This window comes from Stenella coeruleoalba (assembly GCF_951394435.1).
Source record: "Stenella coeruleoalba genome assembly, chromosome: X".
NCBI lineage: Eukaryota > Metazoa > Chordata > Mammalia > Artiodactyla > Delphinidae > Stenella > Stenella coeruleoalba.
The window spans coordinates 16,099,197-16,117,256 of record NC_137152.1 but is presented as its reverse complement, the minus strand read 5'-3'; the positions used below and the strand labels follow the sequence as shown (position 1 = coordinate 16,117,256).

The 18,060-nt window shown below is 48.9% G+C and overlaps 1 protein-coding gene across 5 annotated transcripts in view; it reads left to right on the top strand.

The window, feature by feature from the left end:
- Positions 1–359: 359 nt before the first annotated feature.
- The window catches only part of MAP7D2 (MAP7 domain containing 2), a 107,787-nt gene continuing 90,086 nt past the window's right edge, over positions 360–18,060 (top strand). For 4 of the 5 annotated variants that reach the window (XM_079910758.1, XM_079910757.1, XM_079910760.1 and 1 more), the window contains exon 1: positions 360–514. In XM_079910758.1, coding sequence (XP_079766884.1) covers positions 388–514 — 127 coding nt within the window. In that variant the 5' untranslated portion in view covers positions 360–387. The remainder of the gene's footprint in view (positions 515–18,060) is intronic. The other variant, XM_079910759.1, reaches the window with a different exon arrangement.

Genomic DNA, 18,060 nt, shown 5'->3' with positions numbered 1-18,060 from the left:
GGTGTGTGCATGCTGTGTGTGCGCACTGTATGAGGAACCGTGTGCATGCCGTGTGTGCGTGCGCGCTGTGAGGACTGGTGTGCACATCGAACGTGCACGCGGTGTGTGGGAGCGCTATGAGAACTAGTGCTCACACTGCACGTGCACGCCGTGTACTCGTGCTGTGTGAGGGCTGGTGTGCATATTGCCAAGTGCACGAGGTAGGCGCCTGCTGCTTGAGGACCCGTGTGCAGCTCGCGTGTGCACGCGGTGCTCGTGCGCGGCTTGAGAACCGGTGCGCACATCGCACGTGCACGCCGTGGGGGGGACGCGTGCGCGTACGGACGCGCGCAGGTCCGATACGGCGCGGCGGCAGGGGCAGTGCGCCTGTGCGGCCCCGGCATCCCGATGGAGCACGGCGTCGACTGCGGGGCGGCAGCCGGGACGGAGGGGTCTACGCGGGCCCCCCCGCTTCCCGGGAAGATGGCCGAACCGGGCGCGGTGCGGACCTCGCCGCCCAACCACCGGCCTTCAGGTAGGGCTCCCGGGATGCGGCGGGCGCGTGGGAGCCTCAGGCCCCCCGGGCGGGCCGCAAGAGGTAGAGGTTGTGGAGCGCGAGGCTGTGGGGGGCGGGGCGCGGAACTGAGCTAATGTCCTTTCCTCAGCCCGGGGTCGCCTGGGCGCGGGACCCCGGGGCCGGCGCCCCTCACGGTGCCGGTGGCAGAGTACGCTCTCGAGTGGATTGGGGGTGGCTTAGGGTGGGTGGCAGGTATGTTTGGCGTGCGGGGACCGGGGCCACGCTTGATGCCCCAGGGGCCCGGGGGGCTGGCCCCGCATCGCGGAGCAGCAGGCGTGGGGGGCACTGGGGCCGACCGAGCGGGCGCGGGGGGTGGCCGGGGCCTGCGCGCCTGCCCAATCTGCGTCTCGGGCGTCGCGCGCGAGGGGCAGCCCAGCTTCATGCTTCGCGGCGTCCCCGGGGGGCAGAACCGGCGCGTCACCCACTGGCAGGGGTGGCCAGCTGCGAGCCCCGGGCCGGGTTCCCCTGCCGCCCGCTTGCGCTCCCGGCGGCCGCGGGTGCGCTGCCCAGGGGTCTGGCGGGGTCGCGGCTCCCTCGCGTGGCAGCGCGACGGATGAGTCCCCCGGCCCTAGAGGCTGCAGCTGCTGGGAGCTAAGGAGGGATGGTCCCCGGATTGGCTGCCTGGAAACGAGCGAAGCAGGGAGAGATTTTGAGGACATTTGGCAGAATTTTAGATAAGCTGGTTTCGCATCTTCTAACGTTCTGTAAAGTGGTTGCAGGTAGTGCGGGTGTGTAAGCAACTTGGAAACCGATTTCATGTTTTTCCTGGCAACACCTTTTTTTTTTAAGTTAGTGTGAGGTATTTTTAAGGCGTGTTTTACCGCAGTATAACGTGCATCCCACAAAAGCGCACAGATCTTAAGTATAGGATTTGGAGAATTATCACATAGTGAAGATCTGCGTGTTTTATGTAAGGTGTACCAAGGAAGGGAAGGAAATCAAGGGCAATGTTCTTTAGTCACTTAAAACATGGTTTTCATGGGGGAGGGGTATGTTCTGATTGGGCCTTCATTTGCATCATTTCGAGAAGGAGGAGGTGGCTTAAATCTTTCCCAGTTTGCGTTTTTCATCACGCATTTGTTTTGAAGGCAGAATTTAACAAATATCACAGGATAGTGATATAAATACTAAAAAGATGTACTTCTGTTTTCGTCCTTTTTGTTTGGGAAACTCGGCTGCATGTGCTAGGGAGAAACCCAAAACCCACCCATCCATCAGAACCAGCCTTGGGGGAGGGGGACCTAGTAGAATATAACATTGGAAAAGGGAGGTTGTTAAAGTTCACATTTTTATTTGGTCGAGTTTAAACAATTAGGTCGTTTCGATGTTTTAGAGGCAGGGCGGAGCTGTATGGTTGAGCCTGAAATATCTGTGATATTTTAATTTATTTGAAGGCACTCAATAAGGGGACATCCTTATTAAGTTCTACTTGGAAACTTTATTGTAGAAAAATAGCTTAAAGCTCTTTTCCTTCATTTGAAATTAGAAATATGGAAAGACATGTTGTGTGAAGGTTTAAAATATTTCAGGGAGTTCCCTGGTGGTCCAGTGGTTAAGACTCCGAGCTTCCACCGTAGGGGGCATGGGTTCAATCCCTGGTCTGGGAACTAAGATTCCACAAGCCGCGCGATGCGGCCAAAATGTATATATATATATATATATATATATATATATATATATATATATATATACACACACACACACACACACACACACACACACACACACGCACGCATATATATATACACACATATATATATATATATTTCATAAACTTCTATGTGCATAAGGGTTGATGTGGAATAATTGGAGTGTTCAATTTAGGTGCCAGGTAGTACCATGGTTTGTTCTTTCAAGTGGGTTTTGTGAGGCTAGGTACTTAGAAAAATAATGTCATCCTCAGAGAAGTCTTGATTTTTGAGTTTTTTGTGTTTTTTTAATATTTATTTATTTACTTACTTTTGTCCGCGTTGGATCTTCATTGCTGCGTGCGGGCTTTCTCTAGTTGCGGCGAGCGGGGGCTACTCTTTGTTGAGGTGCTCGGGCTTCCCATTGCAGTGGCTTCTCTTGTTGCAGAGCACGGGCTCTAGGCGCACAGGCTTCAGTGGTTGTGGCTCGTGGGCTCTAGAGCGCAGGCTCAGTAGTTGTGGCGCACGGGCGCAGCTGCTCCGCAGCATGTGGGATCGTCCTGGACCAGGGCTCAAGCCTGTGTCCCCTGCCTTGGCAGGTGGATTCTTAACCTCTGCGCCACCAGGGAAGCCCTTTGAGGTTTTATTATAATACATCTTGGTACTGATTACTCTTGGCTGCCCAAGGCCTTATCATTTGGGACCCATTCTTGATGAGAGTGAACCTGCATTTCTTGAGAGTCAACCATTGATCCTAAGCTTGTGCTGAGTGCTGTGAGGGGCAGAAAAGACTAAGAGGCCTGAGGTGTTTAGGCTCTCGGACAATTTCACGGCAGCACAGCTGGGCGATATGGGCCGGCAAGTGGTTTTCCTGGGAGCTGTTGTAGAAGGTCGCAGGGGAATACCTCTCTGGTTGTTTCTTCTAGCAACAGGTTCTTCCAATACTGAAATCCTGTGCATTTTTTCCCCATTACCCACCAGTGATGCTTGCTTTCTTTCCTTTCAGTTACTCCCAGAAGAGAAATTACCAGATGTGCTGTTCTCCTTAGTGCTTGTGTTATATCACAGCATCAGGAATGCGGAGCAAGCGCCTGTTGCTTGGTTCTGCCTCAATACCTTTAGAGGGCAAGCAGAGTCACCAGGTCACCGTTGTCAGGCTGCCTCGCTGTTACACAGGTCCTGGGCACCGCTCAGTCTGAAATGCCCCCTTCTCCCCTTTTCCCTTCGGGCGTTCACTTCCTCTAGGCTTCTCTCAGTCTGAATTAAGGAAGTCGTCTTGCCTGTGCCTGCAGCACCTGCAGGAAAGCGCTCTTCTTCTTCTGCACGTGTGACGACATTAACCCTCCAGTTCCTCTCGGCAGGTGTTCATTGGGTGCCCACTGTGAGCAGGGCCCTGTGCTGGTGGCTCCTGCTGTCATTGGAGCTCGGGCGATCGAGATCCAGACTGCCTGGGTGTGAATGCCGCCTCTCCCCTTCCTGATGTCTCACCTCAGGGAGACACTGCTGAGCTTTAGTTTTCTCAGCTTTAAAATGGGCTTAAGAACACCGTGGGGGGGGGGGGGATAGAAACACTGCCTTGAAGATGAAGGAATTGATATCTGTAAAGCAGTGCTTGACACACAGTAAATGCTGAAGCTGGTTAGCCATTGTCCCTTCTGTTAGATGATTGGCTTGAGGGCGAGGCCTGGTGCAGAGGGTGACTGGATGGTCATCCTACTCCCCCTCAGAGGTTTTTGTCTTTGTTTTTGCGGTACGCGGGCCTCTCACTGTTGTGGCCTCTCCCGCTGTGGAGCACAGGCTCCGGACGCGCAGGCTCAGCGGCCACGGCTCACGGGCCCAGCCGCTCCGCGGCATGTGGGATCTTCCCGGACCGGGGCACGAACCCGTGTCCCCTGCATCGGCAGGCGGACTCTCGACCACTGCGCCACCAGGGAAGCCCCCTCCTCACAGTTCTTTCACGCAACAGGTGTGTAACTGATGTTTGGCAATTGCATTATGCTGGGAGCAGCTCCACTGGGTTGAGGAAATACTCGTGAGTTGGATTAAAGAAGTGTGTCGGTGGAGGAGCTTGAGATAGTGGAATTACAAAGCATGTTTCCTGAGGCTTGTTGAACTTTCCAGTGCTTTCTGCAGGTAAATACTGTTTACTGAGTTCAATCCATTTGCCCATGGTTCCCTGGTAAGGAGGGAATTGCTTTGAGTTGAGACGAGGTTCCCTGCTGTCCTTCCATCTGCCTGTCTTCCATCCCCCATCCTAGATCAGGAGAATGGAGGAGTGCAGACTGGAAGTTCAGGAGAGCCTCCCCCCAGGGGCCACAGTAGGGAAAAGGAAAGGCTGAGAGTAGGGCCCCAAGAAATCAGAGTTCTTCATCCTTTCTCAAAAACCATTCTTTTTTTTTTTTTTTTTTTTTTGCCACACTGCACGCCTTGTGGGATCTTAGTTCCCCGACCAGGGACTGAACCCGGGCCCTCAGCAATGAAAGCGCGGCGTCCTAACCACTGGACCACCAGGGAAGTCCCTAAAACCATTATTGACCACTGTCATCGTAGAGCTGTTTGGACCAAGAGGAGCAACTTGAGCTTGTGCGTGTGTCCTAACGTTGCAAGTCCCTTCGGCAGTGAGAAGGGCCAAGGTCAGGAGCGAAAGAAAGTTGTATTTGATCTGGGGCTTCTGGCTTTGTGGAGTTATGGCACTGAAGGACTCGGACCTGGCAGGACCTTCAGGGCAAATTCCTGAAAGTCTGACCATCAACTGTTTCTTTTCTGATGTACTGACCCTAGTGACCCGACTGGTCAAATTCTGTCATTTCTATCTCTATCCCTTCTCCCTCTCCACAATTAAAGGATGTTTTCCTCTCATTCAGATGCCCCATCTTCTGCCATGGTTCACTTTTTAAAAGAACATCTTGCCTTCTGTAGTAGCTATACTGATTGACTTATAACACAGTAGGATTTGCAGGGTTGCTTTGGGCAGACGAGAGATGTGGTTTTCTGGGGGATGCTGGTCAATAGTCTAGTGGGCTTTGTTGGGAGGATTTAACAAGGTAGAACTCATAATGGCTCAGCATAGTAGGTGCTCACAGGGCAGGTAGTCTGATGATGCTTATGATGGTATTGCCCAGTTCCGGGGGGTGGGGGAGGGAGGGTTCGCAGGCAGAGCTGACTCTGGCAGCAGTCTGATAATTTGAAAACTTTCCGTGGCCCTGCCCTCTAGGCTCTTTTGAACGAATTACACCAGAAGAAGGAAGAGGCAGTGGTCCAGGGTGGCTGCCCTTGGGGCGCCGTGGCCCAGGAGGGATTGCTCACCGCCCGGCTCATGTCTGAGGTGACCGCTTTCCAATGAGGAGTCTGCCGGCTAGGCACCTGAGGCTCCGGGGCACGCTGGGCCTCGGGATCCCCTTCATCCGCCTCTGAGCTCTGTCTCAATGTAGGCCTCCGTCTGCTTCTCTCTTGGGGAGCGGTAGCTTTCCTCTTGCCATTTAAAATGCCCAATTCAGTGGTTGTCAGTATATTCACAGAATTGTACAGCTATCACCACAGTCAATTTCAGAACATGTTCGTCACCCCGCAGAGAAACCCCATAACCATTAGCTGTCATTCCCCATTCCCCCTCACCCGTCATCCACTCCCCAGGTCCTGGCAGCCACCCATCTACACTGTCTCCATGGAGACCTCTAGGCTTCAGCCCTTGATGTGCGCACATATTGTGGTTGCCCGGAAGTTCTCGGGTGGCTCTCCATGCATCAGGGATTTAAAAACCATCGTTCTGCACGCTGCGTTCTTCAGGTCCAATACTTGCGTTCACCGCAAAGCCTTGTCTTTTCACCTCCTGGGCATTCCTCTGCTCGGGGCCTGCAGGGCCCTGAGAACCTGAATGGAACCTCCCAAGTAGTCTGCAGTCATATATTGCACATGTGTTCATTTTAGCTCCTCAAATAGTAACAGCTGCTAATTGTTGAGCACTTAGGTCCCAAGCACCGTTATAAGCACTTGTCATACGTTATTTACTTTATTCCTCATAGCCATCCTTTATACTGTTTTTATTCTCATTTTAGAGATTTGTAATTTTCTATTCCTGTGTAGCGAAACACTCCAAACTTACTATTTCTCACCATTCAGGGGGTTGGTTGGGCTCAGTTGAGTGGTTCTCCTGCTGCCTGTGCTGTCAGCTGGGAGCTCAGTGGGGTTGAAATGTTCAAGATGGCCTCTCATGGTCCGGGTGTCTCAAATTACACAAGGAGTCTGTCCTGGCCTTCCTCACAGTGTGGCAGCTGTTCTTCAAGAGCCAGGAAGTGCAGGTTGCCAGTTCTCTTATGGCCCAGACTTGAAAGTCCCAGAATGTCCCTTCTGCTGCATTTGGTGGTCAAAGCAAGTCACAAAGCCAGCCCAGATTCAAGGGGCGGGGAAATAGACTCCACCTCTTGAGGTGAGGCATGGTAAGTGCCTACTAGGAGAGGAGGAATCTCCCTTTTCGGAGATTCTCTACTGTAACAGCTAAGTACATTGACAGTAAGAGAAGTTAAGTAAGGGAATTCCCTGACTCAGCCCTTTCACTGCCAGGGCCCAGGTTTGATCCCTGGTCAGGAAACTAAGATCCTGCATGCTGTGTGGCACGGCAAAAAAAAAAAAAAAAAAAAAAAGAGAGAGGTTCAATAAGTTGGTCAAGGTCACACAGTAAGTGTGTTTGACTCTAGAGTTAAGTATTTTTAATCTCCATGCCTCTGTGCCATTCCAGATAGATTATAACAAATTCCTTTTGCACATGGGTCATGCCTCCCGCATTTTCTGTACCCCTCTCAAGCTCTAGCTCAGTACTATCGATATACATTTTATAAGGATTTTGTGTACCTTTTTTTATAGTATACAGTTGTTTTTCTCTACAGAGGTGATGAGGACCTTCATTTCTTAGAATTACAGCAAAAGTTTTATCAACAAAAATGCTTAGAGGAAGAGAAGTTTCATTTAACAGAATTTCTTATTTGCCAGGAATTAAGCCCCCATCCCCTCTGTGCCAGCCTTTATGTTGGGGTCTGGAAGATCTCCTTAGTATGCTTTCCTGTCTTAGAGCACTGCATTGGCTGTGACTGAGGACTGCGGCTCTTAGGTCATCACTCTGGAAGGCCCACGGAAGATTCTCTTATACTCTAGCCCAGTGTGTCTCTAACTCTTAAATACAATTTAAAGGACTTACTAGAAACAAAATATAAAGCACATGTAAAATACAGGTCCCAATTTTAAAATATCAGATTAGATACCAGATTCCAAGATATCAATGGGTATCACATTACTTTGTCAAATTGCTATGAATGTTTCTAAATACGTGCTCTCAATTTATGTCCTTATTGTGGACGATAATGAACAATAAGGAGGCTGGCATCTGTCCACAGGCCACACTCTGAGTAGCTCTGTCCTGGGCCAGCATTTCCCAAAGGGTGTTGTACCTAAGAGGGTTTAGGTTACACGTGGACAAACTTATCTTCTCAATTTTAGATTAATGGTCCTGTGGATTCTTTAATTGTGTTGTAAAAATACAACTAATACATCAAACCGTAATTTCATGAATATTTTCAAACTGTAATTTCACGAATATTTTCAGAATGATTAAAAAAATGAACAAAATTCAGTTTAAAGAAAACTACTAAATAATGGTATAGGTTGGTGCTGGCTAATACCAATAGAATGCTAGTCACATATGTACTCCTAAATTTTCTAATAACTGCATTGAAAAAGCAAAAAGAAACGGGAAATTAATATAATAATACAATTTATTTAATTCAGTATATCTAAAATATTGTCATTTCAACATGTAATCAGTGTAAAGAATTATTAATGAGATATCTGACATTCTGTTCTTTGCACCAAGTCTTCCAAAACCAGTGGAAGACTTTATGCTTCAGCACATCTCTACGTGGACTAGTCACAGTTCAGCTGCCCAGTAGCCAGCTGTGGCTAGTGGCTCGCATATTGGACGCGGTGATCTAGAACATTTTCCTCATGGCAGAAAGTTCTGTTGGTCACATAGGGCACCACGGTATTGAGTGTGGTATGAAGAACAGGATGTATGCTGCGGTATTCAGTCTATCTTAGATCTCTTGTGTGGAACTCAAAAGATGCTTTGATAAAACGGTCTCCCCTACAATAAGCAAAACCTCCCTGGACCCTCAGGCTCTGGAGGAGAGAAGCTGCTTTTGCTTTCCCCAGGGTGGGCAAGTGCCGAGGCCCTGGCACGGATTGTCTCGGGGACCTGGCAGGCTGTGGAAAGGGAGTGGGCTCGGCTTTGTGGTAAATGTTGGGCTGTTACGGAGGGAAAGCATGGTGTGATACTGATGGAACAGTGGGAGGAGAACGGTATTAGCCAGCGCAGGCTCTCCCAGGTTCAGTGTCGGGTCCGGTGGGGAACCCCGTCTGCGGGGTGGGGTCTGCTGGGCTGGGTCAGGATGGGCTCTGTGAGGGCAGGTCTGGTCATTTCGCCCCAGGGCTAGTGATGTGCTTTCCTAGTTCCTGTTCACAGAAGCCACACTCTGATTATGATCAACAAGTTCTGGTTGGCTGACAGGACAGACCCCCTAACTCTGGAGACCCCATAATTGGACAGTTCCAGTGAATTCAGGGGCTTGTCCCGCCTCCCGCGTCCTAGGTTTGATGATGTGGCAGAGCTGGCACTGGCTATAGGGGGACTTACTGGGCAGGGCCACTTAACCCGAATTCGCTTTCAGGGCCTGAAGGACAAGTCCCTGCCCAGACCAAGTTGTCCCCCTCCTGAGCAGTTGGTCTGTCTTTGCCTTTGACACCGAGTCTTTAAGAGTTAACGGTTGGTGGGGCTTCCCTGGTGGCGCAGTGGTTAAGAATCCTCCTGCCAGTGCAGGGGACACGGGTTCGAGCCCTGGTCCGGGAAGATCCCACATGCCGCGGAGCAACTAAGCCCGTGCGCCACAACTACTGAACCTGCGCTCTAGAGCCCGCGAGCCACAACTACTGAAGCCCGCGTGCCACAGCTGCTGAAGCCCACACACCTAGAGCCCGTGCTCCGCAACAAGAGAAGCCACTGCCATGAGAAGCCCGCGCACCGCCACGAAGAGTAGCCCCCTCTTGCCGCAACTAGAGAAAGCCTGCACGCAGCAACGAAGACCCAACACAGCCAAAAATAAAAATAAATAAATTTTTTTAAAAATTAAAAAAAAAAAGGGCTTCCCTGGTGGCGCAGTGGTTGAGGGTCCACCTGCCGATGCAGGGGACATGGGTTCGTGCCCTGGTCCAGGAAGATCCCACATGCTGCGGAGCAGCTGGGCCCGTGAGCCATGGCCGCTGAGCCTGCGCGTCCGGAGCCTGTGCTCCGCAATGGGAGAGGCCACAACAGTGAGAGGCCCGCATACCGAAAAAAAAAAAATTAAAAAAAAAAAAGAGTTAACTGTTGGTTTAGCAGGTCAACCAGTGTGCAACCCCAATTGCTATGGTCGAGCTATTGGATTAACTTCCTTCTTAGCTCCATTTTTCTATCCCACTCTTGTTTTTCTCTTTCTCACACTTTTCACATTCATTTCTGCTGTATTTTATATAAGCAGAAGGAGGGAGAGAGGAGTGCATAAATGAATACCTGAAATTAATAAATACAGAGCAGGAAATGCCCCTGCAGCTTGAATTTTTCACCAGGCACCAAAAGTCCTTTATTAAGTAGTGCTCTGTGTCTTTGTTTCACAACACCACCTTAATATTTGCCCTTAACTTGAAATAACCATCTGAATCATAAACTGGGCAAAACAGGATTCTCCTGCTGTGCTTATTTTTAAAAAGACCCCACACCACACACACACACACAAGATTCCCCTATGTTCTCCTCCCTTAGCACCTAGGCATGCATTTTCAGCATTCCATTGACTAGAGAGGCAAACGTCCCTGTGCATGGGGGCCAGGTCTCCTCTTAGGAGAATTTCCTCTTCTCTACCTTATTAACTGTGTGTGTTCGGTTCTCTTGAGCACCAGTCAGGGGTGACAAATGGTGGTGAAATATTATGACAGCCTTCAGTGGAAGCTTTCCTTGCACGTGGGTAAATTTTCCCCCAGTGTAGATATGTGTTATGAACAAAATTTCGTTCATTTCCATCAGCTAGGTAACCAGTATTATTGAAGCAGATTTAGTTACATCTTCAGATGAAAAGCCCTCTAAAAAATTACTGATTGTGGGGCTTCCCTGGTGGTGCAGTGGTTAAAAATCCACCTAACAATGCAGGGGACACGGGTTCGAGCTCTGGTCCGGGAAGATCCCACATGCCGCGGAGCAACTAAGCCCGTTATCCACAATTATAAAACGCTCTAGAGCACGTGAGCCACAACTACTGAAGCCCGCGTGCCACAACTACTGAGCCTGTGCTCTAGAGCCCGCGAGCCACAGCTACTGAAGCCAGCACGCCTAGAGCCCGTGCTCCGCAACAAGAGAAGCCACCGCAATGAGAAGCCCGTGCACCACAACGAAGAGTAGCCCCTGCTCGCCGCAACTAGAGAAAGCCCGCGCGCAGCAATGAAGATCCAACGCAGCCAAAAATAAATAAATAAATAAATACAATCTTTCAAAAAAAGGTATAAGGAATGAAATTGCACTTAACTGCAATTACAATAAGTAATTTTTTTTCTTACTGCAAAACATGTTCCTGCTCTCCTTTTTTCCCCTCCTCACCCACCTAAGTTTCCACTTCACTTGACTTTGTTTTTGTCAGTCACGAATTATTTCTAAAGAATAATTGCTTCTTATTAATGGTCCATTAATTTCTACATATCCCTAATCTTCTGGGGTGAGATTAACTCTTTTTATAGCAGAACAGTCAAGGGAGTGAAATGGACTGTTTCACTCTACCCTGTTCAGCTTTCATTTCTCTTACTTGTCTTTTACTTTCTCTCTGTTTCGACTGAACGACCCAAGAAGACATGGTGCCTTTCTACTAAGGAATGTAGACTGTCCTTTGTGGTACATAATTTTATCTTTATTAGTTAAAAATTAAAAGGATTCTTACCCCCTTTTTTAAAGGTGTGTAAAGATGACATGTAAAGGTGTGTGAAGGTGACTTCAGAATGAGTGCCTCTTATGATCAGGCCAATTCAAGCAGGAGATACTCTACGCAGCACTGTCCAATAGAACTTTCTTTTCTGTTCTACGTCTGTTCCAAATGGTAGCCGCTCGCCACATGTGGCTATTGAGCCCTGAGGAACTGACTTTTTAATTGTGTCTGATTTTAAATAATTTAAATAGCCACATGTGGTAGTGGCTCCTGAATTGGATTGTGCAGTTAACTAGATGTTCACTGACCTTGCCAGGTTAGAAATAGTGTGTTGGGCTTCCCTGGTGGAGCAGTGGTTAAGAATCCGCCTGCCAATGCAGGGGACACGGGTTCGAGCCCTGATCCAGGACGGTCCCACATGCCATGGAGCAACTAAGCCCGTGCGCCACAACTGCTGAGCCTGTGTTCTAGAGCCCGCGAGCCGTAATTACTGAAGCTGATGAGCCACAGCTACTGAAGCCCACAAGCCTAGAGCCCGTGCTCCACAACAAGAGAAGCCACCGCAATGAGAAGCCCGCACACGGCAACAAAGAGTAGCCCCCGCTCGCTGCAACTAGAGAAAGACCGCACGCAGCAGCGAAGACCCAATGCAGCCAAAAATAATAAATAAGTAAAATAAATAAATTTATTTTAAAAAGAAATAAGTAGTGTGTTTCGGGCCTCAAACAAGTTCCTTCATACCCATCTATTTTTTTTTAATTTTTATTTTATTTTGGAGTATATAGTTGGTTTACAGTGTTGTGTTAGTTTCAAGTGTACAGCAAAGTGAATAAGTTATACATATATGCATTCTTTTTCAGATTCTTTTCCCATATAGGTTATTACGGAATATTGAATAGAGTTCCCTGTGCTATACAGTGGGTCCTTGTTGATTACCTATTTTATATATAGTAGTGTGTGTGTGTGTTCATCCCAAGCTCCTCATTTATCCCATCTATTTTTGGTTTCTCCTCTACAAGCTCTGGTATTTGGTACTTGTCGTTCAGACCCTCTCAGATGTGCACAGGCCACCAAGAACAGAACTGGTACTTAGCTCCTGTGGTTCACATCAGGTCTGTAGGGCCATGATAGAACGTACTAGCCAAGACGTATCTCTGGCTCCTGGGGGCCCTGGGGTGCCTTCTCCGTCCCTGCCTCAGTTTGGGTTACACAGCATGGCTGGAGGAGAAACCAGGTTGACTTATAAGGCATTATCAGATCATGAGATGAAGCCATGAGCTATGCAGGGTATGGATGGGCTGTGGGGAGAACTTTTACAGGGGGATGTTGGCAGGGACTGAGACCGAGGCGAGGCTGGCGAGGGCATTGGGGAGCCGTGAGCAGCACAGCTGAAGGAATCAGTTCCTTCTTCTCCAGGACTGTTCACTGAAGTAGATGAGCCTTAGCTCTCTCGACCAGCTTGCTCCGCACACTGTGGCCTTGTGCTGGCCTCGGCGAAGAACTTGGTCGCTTGTGAGTGCACTGGCACACTAGGTCATCTGACTAATGCTTTCCAACTCTGACATACTGTGATCCTCCACTGCCAGCCCAGGAGGCAGGGGAAAGGGTAGTCTGGTCTTCTCCCCTCTGGTTAGCGGGATCACCAGCCACTTAACCAGCTGGTGGGCTTAACCAGCAGACTTCCCAGCCTTCCCCTCTTCCACTCCCACTACAGCCAAGGCAGGGGGCTCTGCCTCCATCTCTCACGACCCTGTCCCCATTGCCAGTGCCTGGGTCAGACCCTGTCATCTAGGTCCCGACTGTAATCACAAGAGCCTTAGGGGTCTCTGTCCAGGTCCCCCTCCCTGTCATGGATTCATCACATCGCAGTCTTGTTTGATCTCCTCTGACATCAGCCTGGCATAAGCACAGTCCAGACTGCTACTGGGGTTTCCCAGGTTGGGTGTGTTGGGATGGGACTCCCTCTTACCCCTCCAGCCCCCCTTCTCTGGCCAGTGATCACCCCCAGCTGGTAGTGTCTGGCACATTCTGCATGCACCTCGCCGCCCACGCACATGCTCTTCCCTCTGTCCAGAATGCCTTCCTGTCTGTGTCTACCATGTTCACCCTTCAGTACTTGGCTCACATCTCACCTCTTCCCTGAAGCCTTCCCTGACTACACACACTTCTGGTGGGTTTTTCTTTTCTCTTCCATTTCCATTACAGTGTTGATAACACGAATTCAGGTAAATCAAATCATGTGCAAATAAACTTGGGGTTGGCATTTGGAAACTAAAGTGCACAGATCTTAAGCATACAGTCTGATGAACGTTTACATATACACCCATGTAACCAACACCCAGATCAAGAAACTAAATATTTCCAGTACCCTGTGTCTCCTTCTAGACAGTATCCCCTAAAGGTGACCATTGTTCTTACCTCTTTTCACTAGAGATTAGTTTTGCTTGTTTTTGAGCTTTGTAAAAGTAGACTCGTAGTATGTACATTTTTATTGTAGCAAAATATACATAACATAAAATTTACCATTTTAGCCATTTTTAACGTACAGTTCGGTGGCATTAAGTGCATTCATATTGTTGTACAATCATCACCACCATCCATCTCCAGAACTTTTTCTTCAAGTATATACTTTTGTTGTGTCTGGTTTTTTCCACTCCAAATTGTGTGTGTAAGATTCATCCGTGATGTTGCAGACATCAGTGGTTCATTTCTTTTCTTTTTTAAAAAATTATTATTTACTTATTTTGGCTATGCCAGGTCTTAGTTGCGGCATGCATGTGGGATCTAGTTCCCCGACCAGGGATCGAACCCAGGCCCCCTGCATTGGGAGTGTAGATTCTTAACCCACTGGACCACCAGGGAAATCCCAGTGGTTCATTTCCTTTTATTTTTGGGTAGTATTACATTGTGTGACTAGACATACTACAATTCGGTTTATCCATTCTCTTGCTGATAGACAATTGGGTTATTTTCAGTTTTCTATTCTTTTGACTAAAACTGCTGTGAACATGCTTGCACACATCTCTTGGTGCCCATATACATGCATTTCTGTTGTGTGCATACCTAGGAGTTGAATTACTGGGTCAGAAGGTAGGCATATGTTCAGCTTTTGCATATAGTGCCAAACTGTTTTCCAAACAGTTGGAAGTAGTTCCCTATTGCTGCTGTAACCAATTACTGCAAATTTAATGGCTTATAGCAACATGAATTCATTATCTTACAATTCTGGACATCAGAAGTGCTAAAGTGAAGGTGTCAGCAAAGCCTTACTGGAGGCTCTAAGGGAGAATCTGTTCCCTTGCCCTTTCCAGCTGCTAGAGGCTGCCCACATCCCTTGAGTCGTGGCCCCTTCCTCCATCACCAAGGCTAGCAGCATAGCATCTTCCAGTCTTTTTCTGTCCAACTTCTGCTTCCATTGTCACATCTCCTCTCTCTCACTCTAGCTTTCCTACGTCCCTTGTGATTACATGGGGGCCACCTGAAAAATCCTGGGTAATCTCCCCATCTTAAGAGCCTTAACTTAATCTGCAAAGGCCTTTTGTCATAAAAGGTAACATTTTCACGGGTCCAGGGCTTAGAACCTGGACATCTCTGGGGGCCTGTTACTCTGCCTACCATTTTGTATTCCCACCAGGAAGGAATGAAAGTTCCAGTTCTTCCACATCTTTGTCAGTACCCGATCTTGTCAGTCTTTTTAATTGTAGTCATTCTGGAGGGGATATGGGGGGCACATCCACAGCTCCCACCCACAGGCAGTGTGTCCTCCTTTGCTCTGATACAGATTTATTGCAACTTATCAGTATTGTAAATATTTTTTTACATGCCTGTGTCTTGGTCAAACTGTACACTTTTTCATGAGACAAGTCGTAGAGTAGCTGGTTCAATAAGTGCTCCTTGGATGGTAAGAAATGGCTGAGGGCAGGGCTTCCCTGGTGGCACAGTGGTTAAGAATCCGCCTGCCAATACAGGGGACACGGGTTCGAGCCCTGGTCCAGGAAGATCCCACATGCCGCAGAGCAACTAAGCCCGTGCGCCACAACTACTGAGCCCGTGTGCTACAACTAATGAAGCTCGCGCCTCTAGAGCCCGTGCTCCGCAACAAGAGAAGCCACTGCCATGAGAAGCCCTCGCACCGCAACGAAGAGTAGCCCCCGCTCGCCGCAACTAGAGAAAGCCCGTGCACAGCAACGAAGACCCAGTGCAACCAAAAAGATAAAAAGAAAAAAAAATTAACCAAATCTTAAAAAAAAAAAAAAAAGAAAGAAATGGCTGAGGGCAGTTTTCAGCAGAGAAGCAAGCAGAGCTAAAGATGTAAATGAAAGCCTGTGCTTACAGTCCCATCTCTGGCTGCAGGTAGGTTTTCTCCCAAGTGAAAACAGGACCAGAGCGAAGAACCTGGTTTCTAGCTTCTACACACTGTTCTTTCCCAAGGTAGTTAATCTATAAGTGAGTAATGCCCTGGAAGGGGATGTGGGCCTCAACTCATGAGGGCGTTGGTTGGAAATGACTTCACCGTGTATGTAAATGAGAGAGGGCAATGCAGTTCCACAGGCCGCCTTCTGGGGAGTATGAACTTGGACCTTTCGCACAGACTCGGGTTTTCCTTCTCCCTGGACTCTGTTCATGTAGCAGCACGCTGCAGCTTCTCGCCTGCAGAAGGAAGACCTTCCAAGGTAAGTCAGGCGTCCTTGATCTCAGGAAATGTCGCGTGTGTAGGCCGAAACCCGCCTTGGAAACTGGAGGCCAGGATTTCCGAGGAAGGCGACGGCTGAGTAGGAACGAAGTTGTGATGCCCCTGGACGCGGCGGGGTGGGTGCAGAGGTCCTGCGCCGGGGGCTGGGTCTGGAAGGCAGGGCAGTTAGACCAAGGCGAGTGTTAGACAAAGGCAGCCAGGGTTGTGGCTCCCTTGGGAGCGTGCGGACGCAAGCGTCGCTTCCTGTGCTCAGGTCGTGCCTGCTCCCCTTGGCTGGGCGCGCACCTGGTTTCAGGAGGGCGCTCACGTTTCGAGGCCTGAGGCTTATCTTTCCAGGTGCTGGGGTGTTGGCAGTGGGCCTGTGGCTTGGCGTTACTTTGACCCTCTGGGGTGTGGCGTGTGTGTGAGGAACCTTGCCGTCCACATGGCAGAGGACTTTTCCAGCCCTTGTGGGAAGACCTGTGTGTCACTGAAGGAGTCGGTCTTCTGAGAAAAATATTATCTCAGGGTAGGAGCTCCTGGGATGGGCCAAGCAGGGCTGGGGCTGGGCGTTTGTGGTGCCGGTGACTTCCTGGATGTCTGCCGCTCTGCCTACTGTACTCAGGTGGTGGAGAAACTCGGGTGCCTGCGTTCCTGCTGAGACCTGTCCTTCTAGGACTCAGACCCTGATCCCTCTTTGCTCTTCGTCATCCTGGACCAAGGAGGCCGAGAGCCTGGCCTCTTGGAGTTGCCCTGTACAGACTCCAGGTCGGGGGGACCTGCAGAGAGCACGTGGGCTGAGCTGCCCCTGTCAGCAGGTGCGCGTTAACTTTTGTCAGGACAGAGAGTGGACCTTCACTCCATGTCCTCTGAGGCTGGAGGGGCACCCTCTCCCCGGGGCAAGAAGTCCTTTCTGTTCATACAAACACCTCTCCTCTAAATGCCTCTCCTCTTGCTGTGGCCTCTGTGGACAGGCAGAACACCCTCCCGGCACCCTTTCCACAAAACCTCCTGGTCTCCATAAAGAGACCTGGGACCTTCTACGGGACTCAGTTCCATCTACCCTCCTAATGTGACTCCTTGTCTGGCGCTTACTCCTGGGTGTTGGTGTCTCCCTTCTCTAACTTTCTGCACCAGTCGCCCATAGAGTAGCCTCTTCACCTCTTTCTTCAGCTAAGAGTTCACCAATGAGATATCACCTCACACCTGTCAGGATGGCTGTTATCAAAAAAACAGAAGACAACAAATGCTGGTGAAGATGTGGAGAAATTGAAACCTCTGTGCACTGTTGATGGGACTGCAAAATGGGGCAGCCACTATGGAAAACAGTGTGGAGGTTCCTCAAGAAACTAAAATAAAACTATCATATGATCCAGCAATCCTACTTTTGGGCATTTATCCAAAAGAATTGAAATCAGGATCTCAAAGAGATATTAACACTCTTCACAGTAGCTAAACCGTGGAAACAACCTAAATGTCCACGGACAAATGAAGGGATAAAGAAAATGTGGTATGCACATGCAGTGGAGTATTATTCAGCCTTATAAAACAAGGAAATTCTGCAATATGTGACATGGATGAGCCTTGAGGACCTTATGATAAGTGAAATAAGCCAGCCACAGAAAGACAAATACTGCATGATTCCACTTACATGAGGGTACCCAAAAGAGTCAGATTCATAGCATCGAAGAGTGTAATGGTGGTTGCCAGGGGCTGAGGGGAAATGGAGAGTTACTCCTCAATGGGCATAAAGTTTCAGTTAAACAAGATTAATAAGGTCTAGATATCTGCTGTACAATATGGTACTGAGAGTCAGTACCATATTGTACATGTAAAACTTTAAGAGTGTAAATATCATGTTAAGTGTTCCTACCACAATAAAGTAAAACTTTAAAAAAATTTTAAGAATTTACCACTTAAGACCTTCATCTGATCAGGTACTGGTGTGGCCACTAACTAGCTGTGGAGCCGTGAGTTAGTTTCTTGTCTGTTCCAGTCTCAGCTTCTTATAAGAAGAGGATAGCAACAGATTCCTCGCAGGGTCAACAGGAGGACTATATGAGGTAGTGCATGGAAAGTGCTGAGCACGGTGTCTTGCACATACATAGCTGTGCTCCACGAGGTCAGGGGCGTCACTGTCATCCTCTGTGTATTGAGTACAAGACGACTATGAGCATATATTTATATACAAAAAAATATATTTTTGTATATAAT